General features: G+C 29.7%; 2 protein-coding genes and 1 long non-coding RNA gene across 5 annotated transcripts; 2 read left to right on the forward strand and 1 right to left on the reverse strand.

The window, feature by feature from the left end:
* The first annotated feature begins 4,358 nt into the window (after window positions 1-4,358).
* Window positions 4,359-6,356, forward strand: LOC145956711 (uncharacterized). The gene is made up of 3 exons (XR_014432940.1): window positions 4,359-4,481; window positions 5,856-5,977; window positions 6,070-6,356. It is a non-coding gene; the product is annotated as an uncharacterized LOC145956711 (long non-coding RNA).
* On the reverse strand, window positions 4,475-8,186 carry LOC114915174 (uncharacterized). 2 transcript variants are annotated; one of them, XM_083072255.1, is made up of 5 exons: window positions 7,617-8,186; window positions 6,352-6,613; window positions 5,838-5,924; window positions 5,044-5,403; window positions 4,475-4,836 (listed from the first exon to the last, which is right to left on the reverse strand). In XM_083072255.1, exons 1-4 carry the CDS (start codon window positions 7,644-7,646, stop codon window positions 5,060-5,062), a joined length of 723 nt encoding a protein of 240 aa, XP_082928381.1. In that variant the 5' UTR covers window positions 7,647-8,186; the 3' UTR covers window positions 4,475-4,836; window positions 5,044-5,059. The 2 variants fall into 2 exon arrangements, with proteins under 2 accessions (XP_082928381.1, XP_029125315.2); XM_029269482.2 differs by having other exon boundaries at window positions 6,346-6,613.
* An 896-nt stretch (window positions 8,187-9,082) lies between these two features.
* On the forward strand, window positions 9,083-15,601 carry LOC109789639 (histidine biosynthesis bifunctional protein hisIE, chloroplastic). Of its 2 annotated transcripts, none has more exons than XM_020348643.3 (8): window positions 9,083-9,237; window positions 10,969-11,041; window positions 11,624-11,730; window positions 13,134-13,297; window positions 14,282-14,527; window positions 14,623-14,718; window positions 14,814-14,965; window positions 15,172-15,601. In XM_020348643.3, the coding sequence occupies exons 4-8, from the start codon at window positions 13,160-13,162 to the stop codon at window positions 15,386-15,388; spliced, it is 849 nt and encodes a 282-aa protein (XP_020204232.1). In that variant the 5' UTR covers window positions 9,083-9,237; window positions 10,969-11,041; window positions 11,624-11,730; window positions 13,134-13,159; the 3' UTR covers window positions 15,389-15,601. The 2 variants fall into 2 exon arrangements, with proteins under 2 accessions (XP_020204232.1, XP_020204233.1); XM_020348644.3 differs by having other exon boundaries at window positions 11,624-11,679.
* Window positions 15,602-17,947: the final 2,346 nt, after the last annotated feature.

Below are 17,947 nucleotides of genomic sequence, written 5' to 3' on the forward strand. Positions count from 1 at the left end.
TTTAATTAGTTAAATTATAATTTTTTAGTTTCTCAGTTCCAAATTTTATATCTTACAAGTTTTTAACTAGTTTATAAGCTAATTTTACTAAACATAGCAGAATCAAAAGTTTATAAGTTAATTAATTAAAATAAAAATATTTGATAAAATGAGTTGATAAGTATAAAATGACATTTATTATTGCTTCAAATTCGCTACAACACAAATAGGTGTTAGTACCATTTGAAAAATGTTACTTAATTATGTATAAATGTTACTAGTTTATTTTAGCAACATATTATCAAATATTGTATATAGTCCATGTTGTTAAAGATTTTTAATAACACTTTTATATAATTAGGTAACATTTTTCAAATGTTAGCAAAATAGTATTTTTGTAACATTTTAATGATGTTGTCAATATTTTGTTAATTTTATAAAATGATAATTAATTTTAATTTAGATATATTACTATCAATTATTATATTTTTATGTCTCTTAAACTCATATGAGTTCTTTGAGAAAGATTAAAGACATTCTTAATTAGTTACCACTAATTATATATAAAACATCAAATTTCATTTATCTTAAGTATAACTATATAGTTATATATACTCTTTATGAGTCATTAATCTATTTGATGTGAGACTTTAATTATGGATAATAATTAGAGATAAGAAAAATATACTTTTTTTTACTCGATGTGAGACTTTGATTTTAGAAGCAATTATAGTAACATTTTTCAAAAAAAATGTTGCAAAATAACCTATGTAAAATATTTTTACTTGATATGAGACTTTGATTTTGAAAACAATTAGGAAGAATAATATTAAATAAAAAATGTTACTCTATATAATAACATTTTTTTAAAAAATGTTGCAAAATAATTTATTTGTTAACATTTTAACAAATGTAAAAAAAAAATGTTGCTAAAGAATTAAAATCTAGTAGTGAAAAAAATGACATTTATTTATTTGATTATATATATATATATTATATCAATATTTCAATATTTTTTTTATCATGTTACAAGTATTTTTAATCCATTAAATTAGAGACTAGTTTAGCTCATGTTATTTTGTCTAGTACTAACTTAAAGAGTTTTAATATGTGACTTAATTAAACACAAGATTTTTTATTAAACAAATCAAATATGAGGACAAAGATAATTGAAATATCTTAAAGTACTTAGTTAAAGCTAAATTAATTAATATTTTAGAATGTGAAAGAAGATAAATTTTATTTTTATGTAACTAAAAGTTATAATAAATAATTATTTTATAAACTAAAAATTATATAAAATCCCTGCATGAGTTTTAATTTATCCGTATACTTAAAACGGTAGCAATACCCTTAGAAATGTGACATACTGACATAGTAGAATTTGGCTTAATAAAATTGTATTAGTTGATGTACTTGAGATTCTATTTCAATTAACTTCTCGTGATTGGATAGGATTTACATTCATGACACTTGCAAATAAAGAAAAAAAAAACTTACTGCTCTCAGCAAACTCACTAATATCACAACTATGCACACAATGCTGTTAAGACGATAACTCGTTATGACTTGTATAGGATCACTAACATGTCATCAAAATAAATCTCTTTCGTGCTTCATTCCAAATTCCATGTGCGAGGATCTTAGGGATGAGCTCAATTATTATCATTTTTGTTCATTTTTATTCAAATAGATCAATCTTTTAATATATTATAGTATATATAATTTTAATATATTTATTATAGTAATTAAATTTAATATAATAATAATAATAATTATTATTATTATTCATTTTTATTCAGGTAGATCAATGTAATATAAGTTTTTTTTAAATAACTTGTAACCTATGCTTTTAAACTAAATAGATATTATAGTAAAAACTTTAGTTTGACCTATTTAATTTTAAATATATGTGATTACTTTGTAAGTTTATTGATTTCTGTATGTGAGCTGAGTAAATTACATTATTTTAAAAAAAATATTTTGTTTTTTTGTTATAAACTAATTATATTGTTTATAATATAAATCTATTTAAATAAAGAATTTAATTGTTTCAGTAATAAAAAAATTCATACGTAAAAATTAAATTTAATATATAATTTAAATAAAATTAGATATATACATGCTAAATCAATTATTCATCTTTTGATATATTACTGGATTTATTTTGGTTATAATATTTTAATGTATTTTTTTTTATAGTCCAAATAATTGAAAATAATAGAAGTACAAGAGGTACTCCAACCCATTACAAAATACCACATGTGAAATAAAATTACCGTTCCGCAACAAGGAACCTAAGCTAGACAAAAAGACCCTAATCACAATCAACCCACAACATTGAAAGAAAATTGCAGAATCAGATTTCTCTAATAAATTCGTTTACCACCTGAATACATTTATCTAGGTGAGGCAAGCTGCTGGATTAATTAACATTATTTTATTATCTTTATATTTTAATTTATTGTAAAATAATTAAAATATTTAATTGAGTATCATTAAAAAAATAACCATTATAAAATTGAATTTAATTAATTTCATTATTTATTATAATACTTTTAGTCATTATATTGATAAAAACATTATTTTTAATTAAAATATATTTTAAAGTTTTAGTTAATTTATTATCATTCACTCACTTTATTAAGAAGTGATAAAATATAATCAATTTTTAATTAATTTAATAAAACAAAAACTTGAAAATATATATCTAAAATCTGTAACAATTTCTTAAATATAAATATTTAATTAATTTTAATATATACTAAATTTAATATCAGAAAATTTATTATGATTTTAATTATAATTTTTATTATCTTTTGATTTAATATTGAATATCTTTTAATTATAAAAATAGTAAATAAAATCTAAAATTTGTATGAATTTCTTTGATAAAAATATTTAATTAATATAAAATATAATAAATTTATTATCAAAATATTTATTATAATTTGAGTTATAAATTTTATAATATTTTGTTTTAATAATGTTTAAAGTTGGCATGATACCTAACTTTGTCTTTCTTATTGCTAAGATGAGATTACTTGTATCCTTTTAAATTGTTATACTTCCTGTGAAGAAAGTGTTAAGGATGTGCTCTTCACAGATTGGAAAATTAACGCCACTTCAAAACTAAGCATTTTGTGTTCGAATGTTCTCTAGTGTAATTTTATTACATGTTTTAGGCTGCCATGGAAAATCATAATATCGCATTGTTACATTAAGCCATACTTTTATTCCTCAAAATCATGATTAGCTTCATAAGCCATTTCATTAATTTTACTTTTATTCATTTTATTGTTATTTTTTTCTTTTGTTAGAAAAATAATATTAAATCCGTACTGCTTGCACCTTCACAATAGCTCATGCTTATTACTTTTTTTTCATTTACCTGGCAGGTTGAGAGGGCTTTATGTTTATATCCTCATTCATTTTGATCACTTTATTTAAATGCTGAGTGATAAAGTTGAATTTTATTTTAGGAAATGCATTTAGTCTAGCTGTGTACGTGGCAGTTATTGTTTAGTTGCAGTGGAGTGTAGTTATTGTTTAGTGATATTAGGTAGTTATTTTATACATGTGACAATTATTATTTAATATATAATGTAGAGGAAGTCAGAGAGGGGAGAAGAAGGGTAGTTTTTTTATCAGTTTCAGTGGAAGGAGGAGACACATTGTTAGGGGGAAACATTCTGTTTATCATTATGTGTTTGAACCTGGCTTATGAACCAGATTAAATTTCTAATATAATCCAGTATCTTGTTTTGTTTAAATTCGTGAGCCTAATAGGTTCAGAGGAGTTTCTGTCTAAAAACAAACTGTGATCACCCCTACTAGAAACAATCAGGCTAGCACTAAATAGCAATGTTGGACCAATCAGTTAACGCATACTTATAAGTGAAGAAAAGGAAATAAATTAACGAGATGAAATAAATTAATTGAACTTCTTCCGTGTGTCTCAACTTTTTTAGAAGTTTTTTTTTTGTGATTTTAACTCGTGGGAGATGTTGGTTTATTTTATTTTCTTAAGTCGTTTTATTTTTGTTCTCGTTTTGGTGTTTGATGAATAGTTTATTCCAAATGCTTAGTCATCGAACTGTTAGGCAAATTTTCTTACATAGCTTTTTATCTCATGTCACTACTTGCTCCTTACATGGTGTACAAATGGCAACTTCTTGTTTCTAGATTTGTTTCTAATTTCTGTGTTTTCTAGTTGTGCCTAGATGCTGGCTGGCGTAGAGATTTGTTTTTCTATTTCTTCGAGTTTTTGATTCATGGAATTTGGTTATGTTGGTTAGTGTAGGAGATTTCTGTTTCTGGAGGAAGGTTCCAAAACTTTTTATGGGAGATCCGTGCTCGTGCTTGTGATGTTGAGGATACGAAAAAGGGTATCAAGATCATAAAGGAGGATTGGGGAAAATTGCATGTACACATTGCTTCATACAACAACTTCCTTACTGCAGCAGGATTGGCTTCTTCAGCTGCAGGTTTTACCTGCCTTGGTAATACACATGTTAATCTTAAGTTCTTGTTTGAGGTTTTTTTCATTCAATAGTTATGACAGCAGAGTTGATTGCATTAGTGGCTACTGGCTAGGATTTGAGCAGTCTTCCATTATTTCCCTTGTTCTAATGAAAACCTCTTTCACATTCTATTTTATAAAATTATCAGTTTTCCATACTTCAAGCTTAATACAGGTGCATGAGTCTATCCATTAAATCTGGTTGTGATTGGTTGGCTGCTTTAGCAGGTTTAACATCTAAACCAAACAGGGCATTGAATTGGGTGACGCGTTAACTGATTGGTCCAATCTGGTTTTTGATATCTGGATTTGCCCAAAAGAACAGATTCCTTTCCCTGCACAGAAAAATAGTAATGAAGACAAAATCCCGTAGGTAACTTACCTGTGGAAATTTTCGTAGGTAAATTCCGTAGGTAAGTCATCCGTAGATAAAATTCATAGATAACGTTACCTATGGAAAATTTTCCGTAGATAACGTTATCTACGACTTTATTACCTACGGATTTTTTTCCGTAAATAATCCGTATGTAATTACCACTTACCTACGGATTTTGATGCTTATCTACGGATTTCTTCCGTAGATAATGTTGATTTTTCTTGTAGTGTAACAAGGAAATTTTCTATGGACTCATGCTTGCAAGGATCCAATTTCTCTAGATCAATGAGAAGTCGTTGTTGTGTAAACAAAAACACTTCTTTATTACTTTTTGCCTTTGCTGTTATTGGTTTTGTTTCACCATCTTTTGATTTACTGGGAGTAACAACATCTCCAGAAACCTTAGTATAGCAACCAGTTGAAAGTTTGGTATGTTGACTAACACTGCTAATAGCAAGTTGGTTACTTTCATTAAGAATACTTGTCTGTTTGGAAATAACTATTGGATCATAGGATGGGAAAACGCCTGAAAAGATGGAAGATAATCAGGAATCAACCTAAATAATACTAAATCAAAGTGGACACAAACAATTTTTTTAGTTCTCCGCAAGTAATCTTCTTTAGGGATAATCTTTTTTTTTAGTTCATAGACATGATACATACAATGTCCCAAAACTGATAATCAGTGACTAATTTGTATTCGCAGAGCATGATTTTCACTACTAAACATTATTTTAACATAAATAAGAATCAAATCTAAGGACCAGGTCAACCCCGTGTCTTCACATAAACTTTACAACTACTGGGTCAGAAGACTTGGTTAGAGAACCTATCAGAGACACTATTGGACAACAAAAGTGAACTCTTTTGAGATTCTAACTTTAGTTTGTCACATTATGCAAAACTAACACCTTCTATTAGACCCAAGAAATCACATTAGAAAAATGAAATCATACTCACAGCAGAAAAATGGCTTAGGTGTGGAGAATTTCAAGCTTTGTGTTGGATAGAAGAAAAGAAGGCCCAGCCACCCCATTGGATTAGAACCTGCAATAAGATCAATTTCACAGATGAATATGCTTTCGGTGATCAAGACAAAAGTTATTATATGTAACTTAACACAATCAAATTTCTTAGGTTCAACTTAAATTTGTTGTAACTTGAATTTAATATTAATGAGTCGTTGATGCAGATGAACAGAAAGACAAACAGAGCAAGTGTAAAGGATGTCTTTCTTTCCTATATGTATGGACTATTATGCGTGGTCCATATATAGCTAAAAAAGCAGCAACATTACTTTGAGGAAATGACTGAAAGGACCTGTGATCGAATTTGAAAAGAATCAAGGAAAAATAATCAAACTGATGTAACTTTGCTCCAAAAGTGGAAGCAGATGAATAAAAGAAACAAGAAAGAATGAAACATAGAAAGCCAATATGTTTCAAATTGGCTGCATTTAGTGCTACACCTGCACCTTCTTTGTTTGGAATCACAATTAGAGCCATCGATGAAGGATTCTCAGAAGCATATGTGTATGTGATTGCCATCCTTTTAATCTTTACATGCAAACCATTTGCCTTACGCAATATATTACCGAACTCATTGTCAATTTTATCTTTTTGGCATCCCTCCAAAAACTCATTAACAGATTTCCCCCTGCTTTGCTGGATAGGAACAATGCTTTTGCTATTGAGCAATTCATCCTCTGACTCACGGTAACCACGAGATCTATGAGCCTGTTTGACAATAATTAGATCATGGTCCATAGAATTCAAGATAACTTATCAAAATGACATTTGCTGGAAGTTTAAATACTATTTCCACTTATAATTTCATGAATTTTATCTTATATTCTATAATTAAAAATACTTCATTTTAAATCCTATATTATTTTTAACCTTGTAATTTTATAAACTTTACATTTTAATTCGTATAACAATAAATATTGATACCTATATAACCAAAAATAAAACGAGTTTAATTATAAAATTTTAAAAATAAAATTTATGAAATTATAGGATCAAACTAATATTTAAATAAAAACAAATAGCAGAACCATATAGTTAAAAAAACTTAATGAACTTGCTTAGATATATGTTTAGAAGTACTTTTGAAAATTCTTTTATCAAAGAATATTTTAGTATTTTTAACAGAGAAATTCTAAAAAATCTTGTAAATTTTAACCAAACTATTTTTGTTAGAAAAATTCACAAAAAAGTGTTTTAACTTGTATCTAAAGAAAATCTAATTAAAAAATGAGGTGATATGATAACCTGTTTGAGGAATGGTGGAGGCTACAAAACACTTTCACGAATGGGATCATGGTACTTGTTGGAGTAAACTGAGGGTGATAAGGATTTATTGGGAGATTTGGAAGGACAATATCGAAAGAGCAAGTAGAGGGTGAGAGTGATTTGGAAGGACAATACCAATACCAATGTCTCCGTTTGTTACAAACGTAGCAAGTGTCTCGTTGCATTCGTTCCACAAGATGAGGAGAGCAGCTAGTGGGGATTTCTGGGGTCCTTGGGAGACACTGAACTTGAGGCATCTTTAATCTGGTTCAAACAATTGCTTGGTTGGAGAGTGGGCTTTTTGTTGAGATGGAAAGAATGGATATGAGTTTATATAGACACGATTGTTTTTATTGGTTGAGAGACTTTTTGGGTTGTGAGACCTTTTGGGTTGTATCTAAAAACAAAATCATGAGAGTTGAGTATAAAGTAAACAATATCTTACCAATGTGAAAACATGTATCAGTGTAACCATGATACATAACAGTTTTGAGTGTCCCAAGAGCCGAATCTGATTGTAACCAATCCGGTTTGGGTCTTCCAGAACAGCTGAAGAGACCTTTTGTCTTTCTCAAAGTCTCTTTTCTTCCCTCTCTTCCGTGATTTGTGTTTGACCAATGAAACAACAGAAGTGTTTGTCAAACTTCTGCGTGCCTCATTCATGCTTCAGTTTGGTGCACAATGATTGGCATTTGACTAGATATTTGAATTAGAATTGGACCCTCCAGAGTTGTTTTTTATATTATTACTACCACAGGATTCTTTTAAATTTATTAACAATTTATATATATATATATATATATTTTTAAATTATTCTTAATATTTTTTAAGCTTTGGTACACAATATCTCAAATTATATCAACATTTGACATTGTGCATGCGTCTTCCATCAAGCCTTTTGGGCAGGTTCATAAATTGATATCATGGTCTCCACCAAGTGATGGCTACATCAAGATCAACTCCGATAGTAGCTCGACGGGAAATCTTGGATTATCTGGCTTCGGTGGCATTGTCTGTGACTCAACTAGACAATACCTTTTTGTTATTCTGGATATTGTGGCATGACAACAATCATGAATGCTGCTGAATTGCAAGGGATTTATATAATGGGCTGACTAACTTGAAATAAAGGTTATGGGAGAGTCATCTGTGAGACAAATTTTTAAGAACCTATTTTTGTGTATGCTCATCCATAGATACAGAGTGACAACTCTCTTTTTAGCATATTTTAAGAGAAAGAAATTAGTGCATGGATTAGATGACGAAGTATGAAGCATCCAATGATATATCTATATTTGTTTGGAACCGTTGCTCCTTTGGTCTTTCTCAATTATTGATGGCAAATTATTTTTATTAGGAATTAGTGTCTGTGTGTGTCTTTTGTTATACTTTTCTAAAAGATAAAACAAATTTAATTATTTTTTTTCACTTAATTATTTTTCACTTAATTAATTAATATTTCAAAGATAAAAACATTTATGTATTTATTTAGATCTTATTTGGTGGTTCAAATAAAATAGAATAATTATTTTATTTTACTATAATTTTGTTATTTTGTGTTCCAACAAAATATGGTTATGTTTTCTTATATTGTCTAAGTGTATTTCCTATGGCAAAAATCGAATTAAGCAATAAAATAGTATAAATTTCCTTCTCTCTTCTTGCTATTAACATTTTCTCATATAATATACCATATTATATTATACAAAATAATATATATATATATATAATTTATAAGACTTTTGTTTTCGGATAATCTATTATCTCATCTTCTAGTAGCTTTGAAATTATTTTTTCAATTTAATAATTATAAGTTTAATTATTATTAATTATTTAATTTATTTTTAAATTTAATTTTAAAGTTTTTTATGAATCAGGTGCAGTTACATGTTTTAAAATTTTAATTTAGTTTATTTAATAAAAAAAGTAGTAAAACCCCAAACCACCGTGTAACACTCATACGACTCTTTCTAATCCCTAGCTTGTGTTCTCTTGCGCGTCCCCAGCCCTAACGCTGCACATTGTCGCCACTGTTGTCGAAGACGCTGTCGCCATTGGCATCACGGGTAATGTAACGTTGCTCGAGGAGGTTAATGTTGTTGTCGTTTTTGTTGTGTGGTGTTTGGGTTATGATGGTATTTGGGTTAATGCGTGAGAATGATGGCGTAATTTGCCACAAATGCCGTCGAATTTATTTTCTTATGTGCCTTGAGAATAATGCGTGCCTGTTAGAATGATATGATTAGAATAGTATAAGTGGGTATTCCGGGTGGTTGAGAGAGGGAGAGAACATAGAAGAAGGGTATTATGTTACTACTTTGTTCTGCAGTTAGTGTTGTTTGGTGTTCTACTAGTTTAACTAATTTGTGTAGAGTTATGATGGCCATGACCATTACTCATTGGGTACGTTATTGTTGTTCAAGTTGCAATTGGGTACCTATGTCATAAGTAGGTTGAATTAACCGTATCTAATCATAATCTCAGAATAGGTCTGAGTTGGAGCTAACCTTGTGCTTGTGAGCTACTTAGAGCTTCTATTCCATAAAGCGAGGGATTGGATTTAAGGGGCATGATAGGCAAGGATGAGCACTTTCCAACATGTTCTCCTTTGAGTCCATAGTAAAGGCCATAGTTACGAAGAGATGTTTGGTTAAACTATTTCAGCAGCAGCAAATGAAAGTTGTGTCTGATGAGGGTGTGATGGAAGACCTATATTCATTTGCGGGGAGAGGAGAAACCTAACCAGCTATTTTGATGGTTGATGATGTTATTGGTATCCCCATTTTCGATAGGCTTCATCTTGAAGACTCGGTATCACTAGAGTACTTAACTTCACTATTGTAGCCAAAGTTAAGGTAAGACAACTCAATCATTGGAAAACAGATCAACTATCAAGTAATCATGCCATATCTTCAAGACTACACCCTAGCCTTTCCTCGCCTTAGTACCCATATTTGTTTTGTTAAATACATACTTTTTTTTCAGTTGAAGAACCGAATAGGCCAAATCTAAATACTATCCATATGTATAAATAAATCCAGCTAGTAGTTTTGTGTATAATAAATAGGTGTGCAGGGACAGATTTGTAGAGGGAACAAAGCAAGTTCCTTTAAACTAAATGAAGAGTGTGTTCCAGCAAGCAATGCAATGCTAGGACTACTTCCCGCCATGCATTGGGATCCATGCATGAGAAAGACATTCCCTTTTGCTTTATTCTACACTCCCCTGTTTCACCTCACTTTCCTTTTTCTCTTTTTATTTTTCTTTATGAGATTATTCACAATATTACTTTGCACAGTTTTGTACTTTGTCTCTAAGGTACTCTATCATCAAGTGTTAGGGTTGTTGTCTTGGTTTAATTTAATAACGTTAGGCATGTCATAACTGATGTTGACAAAGTCTTCAAATTAATTTAGATTATCTTAAAATGCTTATGCGGGTTAGGGAAAGGGGAATTTCTTGGGAATGAAAAACAATCTATTTTTTTCTATTTGGAATACAATTTTCATATAGCACACTATTACAAGAAATAGAAGAATCACATGAGAACAATGTTCTCGTGCTCTTCTGCATACTTTCTTCAATTTGCATCATCACTGTGGACCTGAAGCATTGGTATCCAATGAATTTAGTTGGCTTAATTCAATGTTGTAATTTAAATCGGATTAATGTTGAGTTTTGACTAGGTGGTGGAGGATTATTGTTTAAGGGTTTCTATTATTACATATGAAGTGTGAAATTGGATTTGGATTTTGATTTTGATTTTGATTTTGATATGATGGGTTTTGAATTTTCAGAGACTGGTCGGAGCTGCTAAAGAATGCTTCAGATACGGTGATGTGAACTTGCTTGACAGTTTTCTGGAAAAAGGTACAAGGATACAAGTCTAGTTTTGCATTAAATTATTGAATCAATGGTTTGCTTGATCCAACTTGCTGGCAAACGAGAAATGGACAACCATAAACAAACAAATAAGGAGTTATTATGTCATCCTGATGGCATTATATTTAATAGAATTAGCTAATATAAAAAACTAAATATGACATAATAATGAGTAAATAAAGTGTACCAACTCAAAACAAATAACATTTGAATTATAGAATAAGAAATATTTTTTTCTTTTGAGAAAATTATTACTTAAATATTAAATGAAATCTTGTTAGGGACTTGATTATAAATAAAAGAAAAATTGAGAGTCAATTGATATAATTAATCACAAGTATTTATTGTTGTACGGTCACTAATTATACTTTAGTTGGATCGATAAAAAATTCTATGAATGACATGCTGACTTGAGGTAGAAGACAAAATATTAATTCTTGTCCTAAGTTATGCTATTTAAATTCGAGCATCTTCTAGTTTAAAATAAATAACAAAAGAATCAGTTTTACTTATTTAAAGTATATATTATCATGTTTACTAGTCTCATTCCTTTTTCCCCTTCACATGCAGGAACTATTCATTCGTACTAGAGAGAATCCATTCTTTGTGGACTTCTAAGATCTTTGGTCAGATTCCTTTACAACTAAACTATAATGAGTTGAAAGATTACTAATCCTGTAAGGAACTTAAATCACATTCTTCAAAGTAAACCCACCCCTATGTCTGAAAATAGAATATTGAGTACAGTTGCAGCTTACTAATGAACTTAAATCACATTATTCTTTTGCATGCCATTTGTGGATTTTACTATTTCTTGCATTAATAGGCCTTTTCAAATATTCACTTGATCTCATTTTACTATTTTTTTTTTATCTTTTTAGATTAATTTGATTTCCCAACTAGATGAGATTAATTATGTTTAAAGATTACTTACTATTTTAAATTAAATTTAGAATATGGTGGGTATTATGCTATTTAAGTTCTGTTTTATGTATGTTATTGTAAATATTTTATAAATTCTTGTCCTAAGTTTTGCTATTTAAGTTCTGTTTTATATATGTTAGTATAAATATTATATAAATTCTGTTTTATACACCCTTAAATTATTGTTAACCATGTTTAAATATACAGAAGATGAATTCTTTTACTTTGAATTGTGCTTGGATGTACGATAGGTGTTATCTTGGTAGAAAAGGATTGAAACCATCTTTTGTATTAGGGGTTGATGAGTTTATAAACAAAGCTCACCAATACAAATACTATAAAGTTGATGGGGGGATTAGATGTCCATGTCTCAAATGCAATTGTGCAAAGATTTTGAAGGATGAAAATGTGAAGGTTCACCTTTACAAACCAGGGTTCAAACCTGGTTATTTTGTTTGGACTGATCACGGCGAAGAGATGCCACATATTGATGTACATGTTGAATATAATTGTATGGGTGTTTCAGACTGTGGTGTAGATGTGGCTCGAGGAGAGCAATTTATGTTTATGCAAGAGATGGTGTTTGATGCTCTCAAGCAACATGACTCGCTTGAAGCACCAAAGTTTGACAACATGGAAAATCCTCCAAATAAAGAAACTAAAGATTCTATAATCCGTTGACAAAATCAAATAAGTTATTGTTTGAAGGGGCTAAAGACTCTAAACTATCCATATGCGTAAGGCAAGTCCAATTGGAATGTTCCTAATCAATGTCTAGAGTTTATTATATAGATGCTTTTGGAAGTAACACCCATGAAAGGGAGTTTGCCAAAAAGTTATTATGATGCTAAGAGATTAGCAGCGAAGCTGGAATTTGAAGCTAAGAGGATTGATTATTGTGTGGATGGCTGTATGTTTTTTTATGACAACGAATATGGAAAAATGATGGAGCATTAGTTGAATGCAAATTTTTTCATAAGCTGAGGTATTATGAATCTAGCACCGGAACAAGTAACAAAAAAAAGTTCCAATTAAGGCAATGTTTTATGTATCAATCGTAGACCGAAAGATATTTTGTATTTCTAATATTCTTCGAATGATTGTGTTTGCATATCCATCCTCTTAGATAAGCTAGTCACTGAGAAATTGGTTGCAGGTGTAGTGTAGGTTCCCTTCAAATCAATGGCTGTTTCGTATGTTCACATGCTTCAATCTGCCAAGGGTTTCCACAAGCGTAACCTCTCCTATTCCAATAGCAGTTACAAGGGGAGGAGGAGCCACTGCGTTGTTTTTTCTTCTATGCATACATCAAACCCTAAGGTACTTCCATCTAAATTAACTAAAAGCAAAGTTAGTGGTAAAACTCATTATAAATATAACCCAAAGATTACTTAAACAAGTTTCAAACTCTTAATCAATTTTGGACCCAAAACTGATTCCTCAATGTGAAACCAAAGATGTTAATATTTACCTAAGATTATGCCAGCTAGTATTTTAATGTGATACTGGATGCTCCTACTTGAATCTAAACACGCACATAATTGAGGCTGTCATGTGATAGGGAATCCACTGGTAAATTTTTCTTCTTTGAATAAATAAGTATTTTTAGCCTTAATCACACATTTTGTCATTCATGTTTTGCAATTTTTCAAAAATTTCCACCTAAATATTGAATTTTTGTTTACATTTTTATTGATTGTTAACGTGACACATTGATTGCTGATGTGATATATTGATTGTTGATGTAACATATTGTGCCATGTCACATCAATCCTTGTCAGTTACTTAATGTATCACATCAACAATCAATTAATGATGTTGGATGATAAACTAACAAGGTCGTAAAATGTGAAATTTTAATAATTGTGTAGCAAAATGTGCAAATTCTTAAATTGTGTAGCAAAATTCATGAAATCATGAAATGAGTGGCAAAATGTGTAATTTAGCTTTACATTTATTCACCAATTACCTTTTTTGCCTGTGGGTTTCTTTAAAGTTTTAACAATTTTTTAGTTGTTTAGGTTTCTATCTAATGTTGCACTTTACATTAAATTGTGGATGCAAGTTTATATTATATTTCTGGGTTTTTGTTGTGTAGCAATTCAGTTCCATGGATGAAGTCCGCAGATTTTTCACATTTTAATGCGGAATGCAAATATGTTGTTCTAACAAAGAACATCCATCCTTTGTGTGTGTTGTGAAATTTCTTAGCATTTTTTGTTTTTCATATATTTATTCTTGTTATATTTTTCATTTCATAGGATCAATCCTTGTTTTTACATTTAAGTGTTAAACTTTTGTTAGGTAGACTCATTACTGGACAGTGTAAAATGGGATAACAAAGGTTTGGCCGTGGCAATAGCTCAGAATGTTGACACAGGGGCCATATTAATGCAAGGTTTTGCAAATAGAGAAGCAGTGGCTACAACCCTATCTTCTCGAAAGGCCACATTCTATAGCCGATCACGATCTGCATTGTGGACCAAAGGAGAGACCTCTAATAATTTTATCAATGTTCATGATGTCTTTATTGATTGTGATCGTGATTCTGTTAGCACTTGCCTCTTTTCTCGTTGAATTATTTATCTTTGCTTTTGGTATGATTAGGTAGTTAATGCTTTTTACCCCTGTTAACTACTTTTCAGATAATATACCTTGGGAAACCTGACGGGCCTACCTGTCACACGGGGGCAGAAACATGCTATTATACATCAGTTTTTGACTTGTTAAAACAGCAAGAGGTAAGTTCAACCAATTAAAACAAACATGTTATTGCCTTGTTTTCCTGTAGAGAAAGTTTGGCAATATTCAAATTGGCTCGGGTTATCTGTTACAGGATGAAGGAAATAAATTAGCATTAACCTCTTTGTATGGGTTAGAGTCAACAATCTCCCAACGTAAAACAGAGTTAGCAGAAACAGAAAATGAAAAGCCTTCGTGGACAAAGCGATTATTGCTTAATGATAAGTTGCTATGCTCTAAAATCAGGTCGAGTATGTCTTGTTATGTTATTCTGTAGTTTGAATTTAACGGGGAAAAATATCCGTTTTCATCCCAAACTACCAATTGTCTGTTTAGATGCATTTTACTTAAAACACGCCTCTGTTGTAATTCACTTTGCTTGAAGGAAAAATACGGATTAAAGGATTGTCTCTCTTTGATATCAGATTGTAACTGTATCTTTCATCTTGTAGAGAAGAGGCAAACGAGTTGTGTCAAACACTAGAGAATAATGAGGACAAGTCACGTACTGCATCAGAGATGGCTGATGTACTCTATCATGCCATGGTTCTGTTGGCAAAGAAAGATGTCAAAATTGAAGATGTTTTGCAGGTTCTTCGGCTGAGATTTTCCCAATCTGGCATTGAGGAGAAGAGAAGTCGTGTATCCCAAAAATCAATGGATGATTGAATGTTATGTTAAGTCTATATCTCAAACAATATAGTCGGATGTACCATGCGTGTTCTTATCCATGTGACTATGCTGAGCAGTGCAACTTTGTTAAATAGCATAAATAATGTCAAGAACACCATGTAACTGTTATCCTCACATTTTTGTAGAGATCAGTTTCACCTTTTTAAAGGTTTAGTTAATTTTATTGCGTGCATGCTTATATGTAGCAAACTGCAAGACTGTACCAAGCTCTTATTTTTGGCTTAGTTATAAATTCCTAAGTATCTATATCTTTTAAAGTTGAGTAGAATTGATGTTGAACTATTAAATGCAATTGAGAATGAGATACATTTTTAGTATGAACCATGTATCTAATACAATGTGTGTATGGTGAGAGGATTTGAATTTAAAGACGAAACAAACAAATCTCAAGTTGGATTGTTGAAATTTGCGTGTTAGTTTTGTGGCCATCAATTCAATGATTTATGTCTCACTCTTATTTCTATTGTTTACAAGTCAAAAATATATTCGATGAATGATGATTAGAAGCAATGTTGTATCTATACTAATAATAAAAGGGATTTTTTCATTTAGTATCTACTATTTTTTTCATTTTATTTTTAATAATTATATATATTTTTTATTAACTGAACAAATTATCAAGGTATATTTATATTTTATCTTATTTTTAATATAGGCATGTATTGCATTTTTCTCACTAATATATAAAGCATATTCTAAGCAAAAAAGAAAAAAGGGTGAACTTTTGTAGTTGTGTTCACCTCTGAAATGCAAGGTACTTTATTTTTAACATAGTTGAAATGACAAGTAATATACTTAATATACTTAATTAAGCTAGAGGTGCTAGAAAAGAAGAAGCAGGTGCGATTTTGCACACCCATTTTATTATCTCCTATACATTTTGTGGCACATGCCAAGAAGTCCTCAATGTCTCGAATATGACAATTAATCATACAGAGATAACATAATTTGATTGGGAACTCGTAAATGTTAGAGATTATAGGAAGGAGATTGGGAAAGAGTTTCCATCACATGATTGTAAAATTGCAATGAGTTTCCTCTCAAATGTGAAAAGCTAGGACTTCGGGCGAGCATAATAACATATATGAATCTAATTGTAACCTCTATCTATTTGGCATAATTTTATAATATGATTTTTTTCTTTTCCGATTTTTTTTTCTTTCTTTGATTGTGTTGATGTCTGGTATTTTCTTTTGCAATTATCGTGATTTTTAGATTTGATTGTACATTTATTTATATCTATTATTTTTTGTATCTTTCTCAATTGCTTGAGTTTACCTTTGTGAAGATTGTTCAAGGGGAAGCGAATATTGTTCAAGGGAGAGTGACAATTGTTCTTTCGAGATGCATTTATGATGCCATGACGGTGGATTTTGGTCACAGGTTAGCCTAACAATGGCGGTGGTAACCTATGGAAATGATGGTAGTGTCACCACTACTATGATGAAGGTTGCATGATTTGGTTTTGAGAGAAGGTTTTCAAGGACAAACTAGGAAATTGAAGAAAAATAAGATCAAAAGAAAAAGAAGAAATACTGTTTTTAACCATTGATTTAAAAATACTACATCTAACGGTGATTGGGAGACTCATTCTAACCTTTGTCTTATTCATATACTTAACTTTCTTTCTTCTTATTTTCATCAATACCAAACAATTTATGATTTTTATCCCTTTTCATTATTTTCTCTTTATCTTTTTCTTTTCTTTCCAAGTTTGGGGGTGCATACTATGATTCCTTATTTACTTAAATTTTTTTATTTCAATGCTCTTGTTGGTTATATTTAAAGGTGAATTTACGTAAGACATTATTCGTTCCTTTTCAAGATACAAAGAGGTAATTAACTGAAGCCTAAACATTTAAGTTAGTACCTATATGTTTGATTTTTAATTTGATTCTTATACATAAAAAAATATTAAATTGATTCTTATCTATATATATATATATATATATATATATATATATATATATATAATCATTGCTAATTTGGCACCTCATCATGTATCGACTATTAACTTTCTTAAATATTTTTAATTTGGTCCTTTATATGTTAAACATTCTTAATTTAGTTCTTATATATAGAGACTAAATTAATAATACATTATGTAATATTATGATATTTCAATGTAATATTATAAATTTTCTTATTATTATCTCTTCTTAAAATAATATATATAATATTTCTTTTAATTTTTAGTTACCTTATTTAAAATAAATAAATAAAAATGTTTTATTTTGATACATTAGGATTTTTATAATTTGAACAAATTAAAATATTATAATTCAAATTTTCTTATAATTTTTTAGAATAACATTTTAATCATTATAAATAAATATGTATATATATAAAAATAAAGTTCTTCTCCCTCTTACCTTAGTAGAAATGCAAAATTGCTCCTAAAACAGTGTACCACATTTTTTTTCTCACATTCCTTTTCCTTATTCTTTCTTTCTCTTCTTTCTTTTACGTTCTCTTCCTTCTTACTATTTTTTTCTTCTCTCTGTAAGCTTGTGTTATTTTTTCAAATTTTCACTG

Source organism: Cajanus cajan, chromosome 4, assembly GCF_000230855.2.
Source record: "Cajanus cajan strain Asha chromosome 4, NIPB_CcT2T_4, whole genome shotgun sequence".
Classification (NCBI taxonomy): domain Eukaryota; kingdom Viridiplantae; phylum Streptophyta; class Magnoliopsida; order Fabales; family Fabaceae; genus Cajanus; species Cajanus cajan.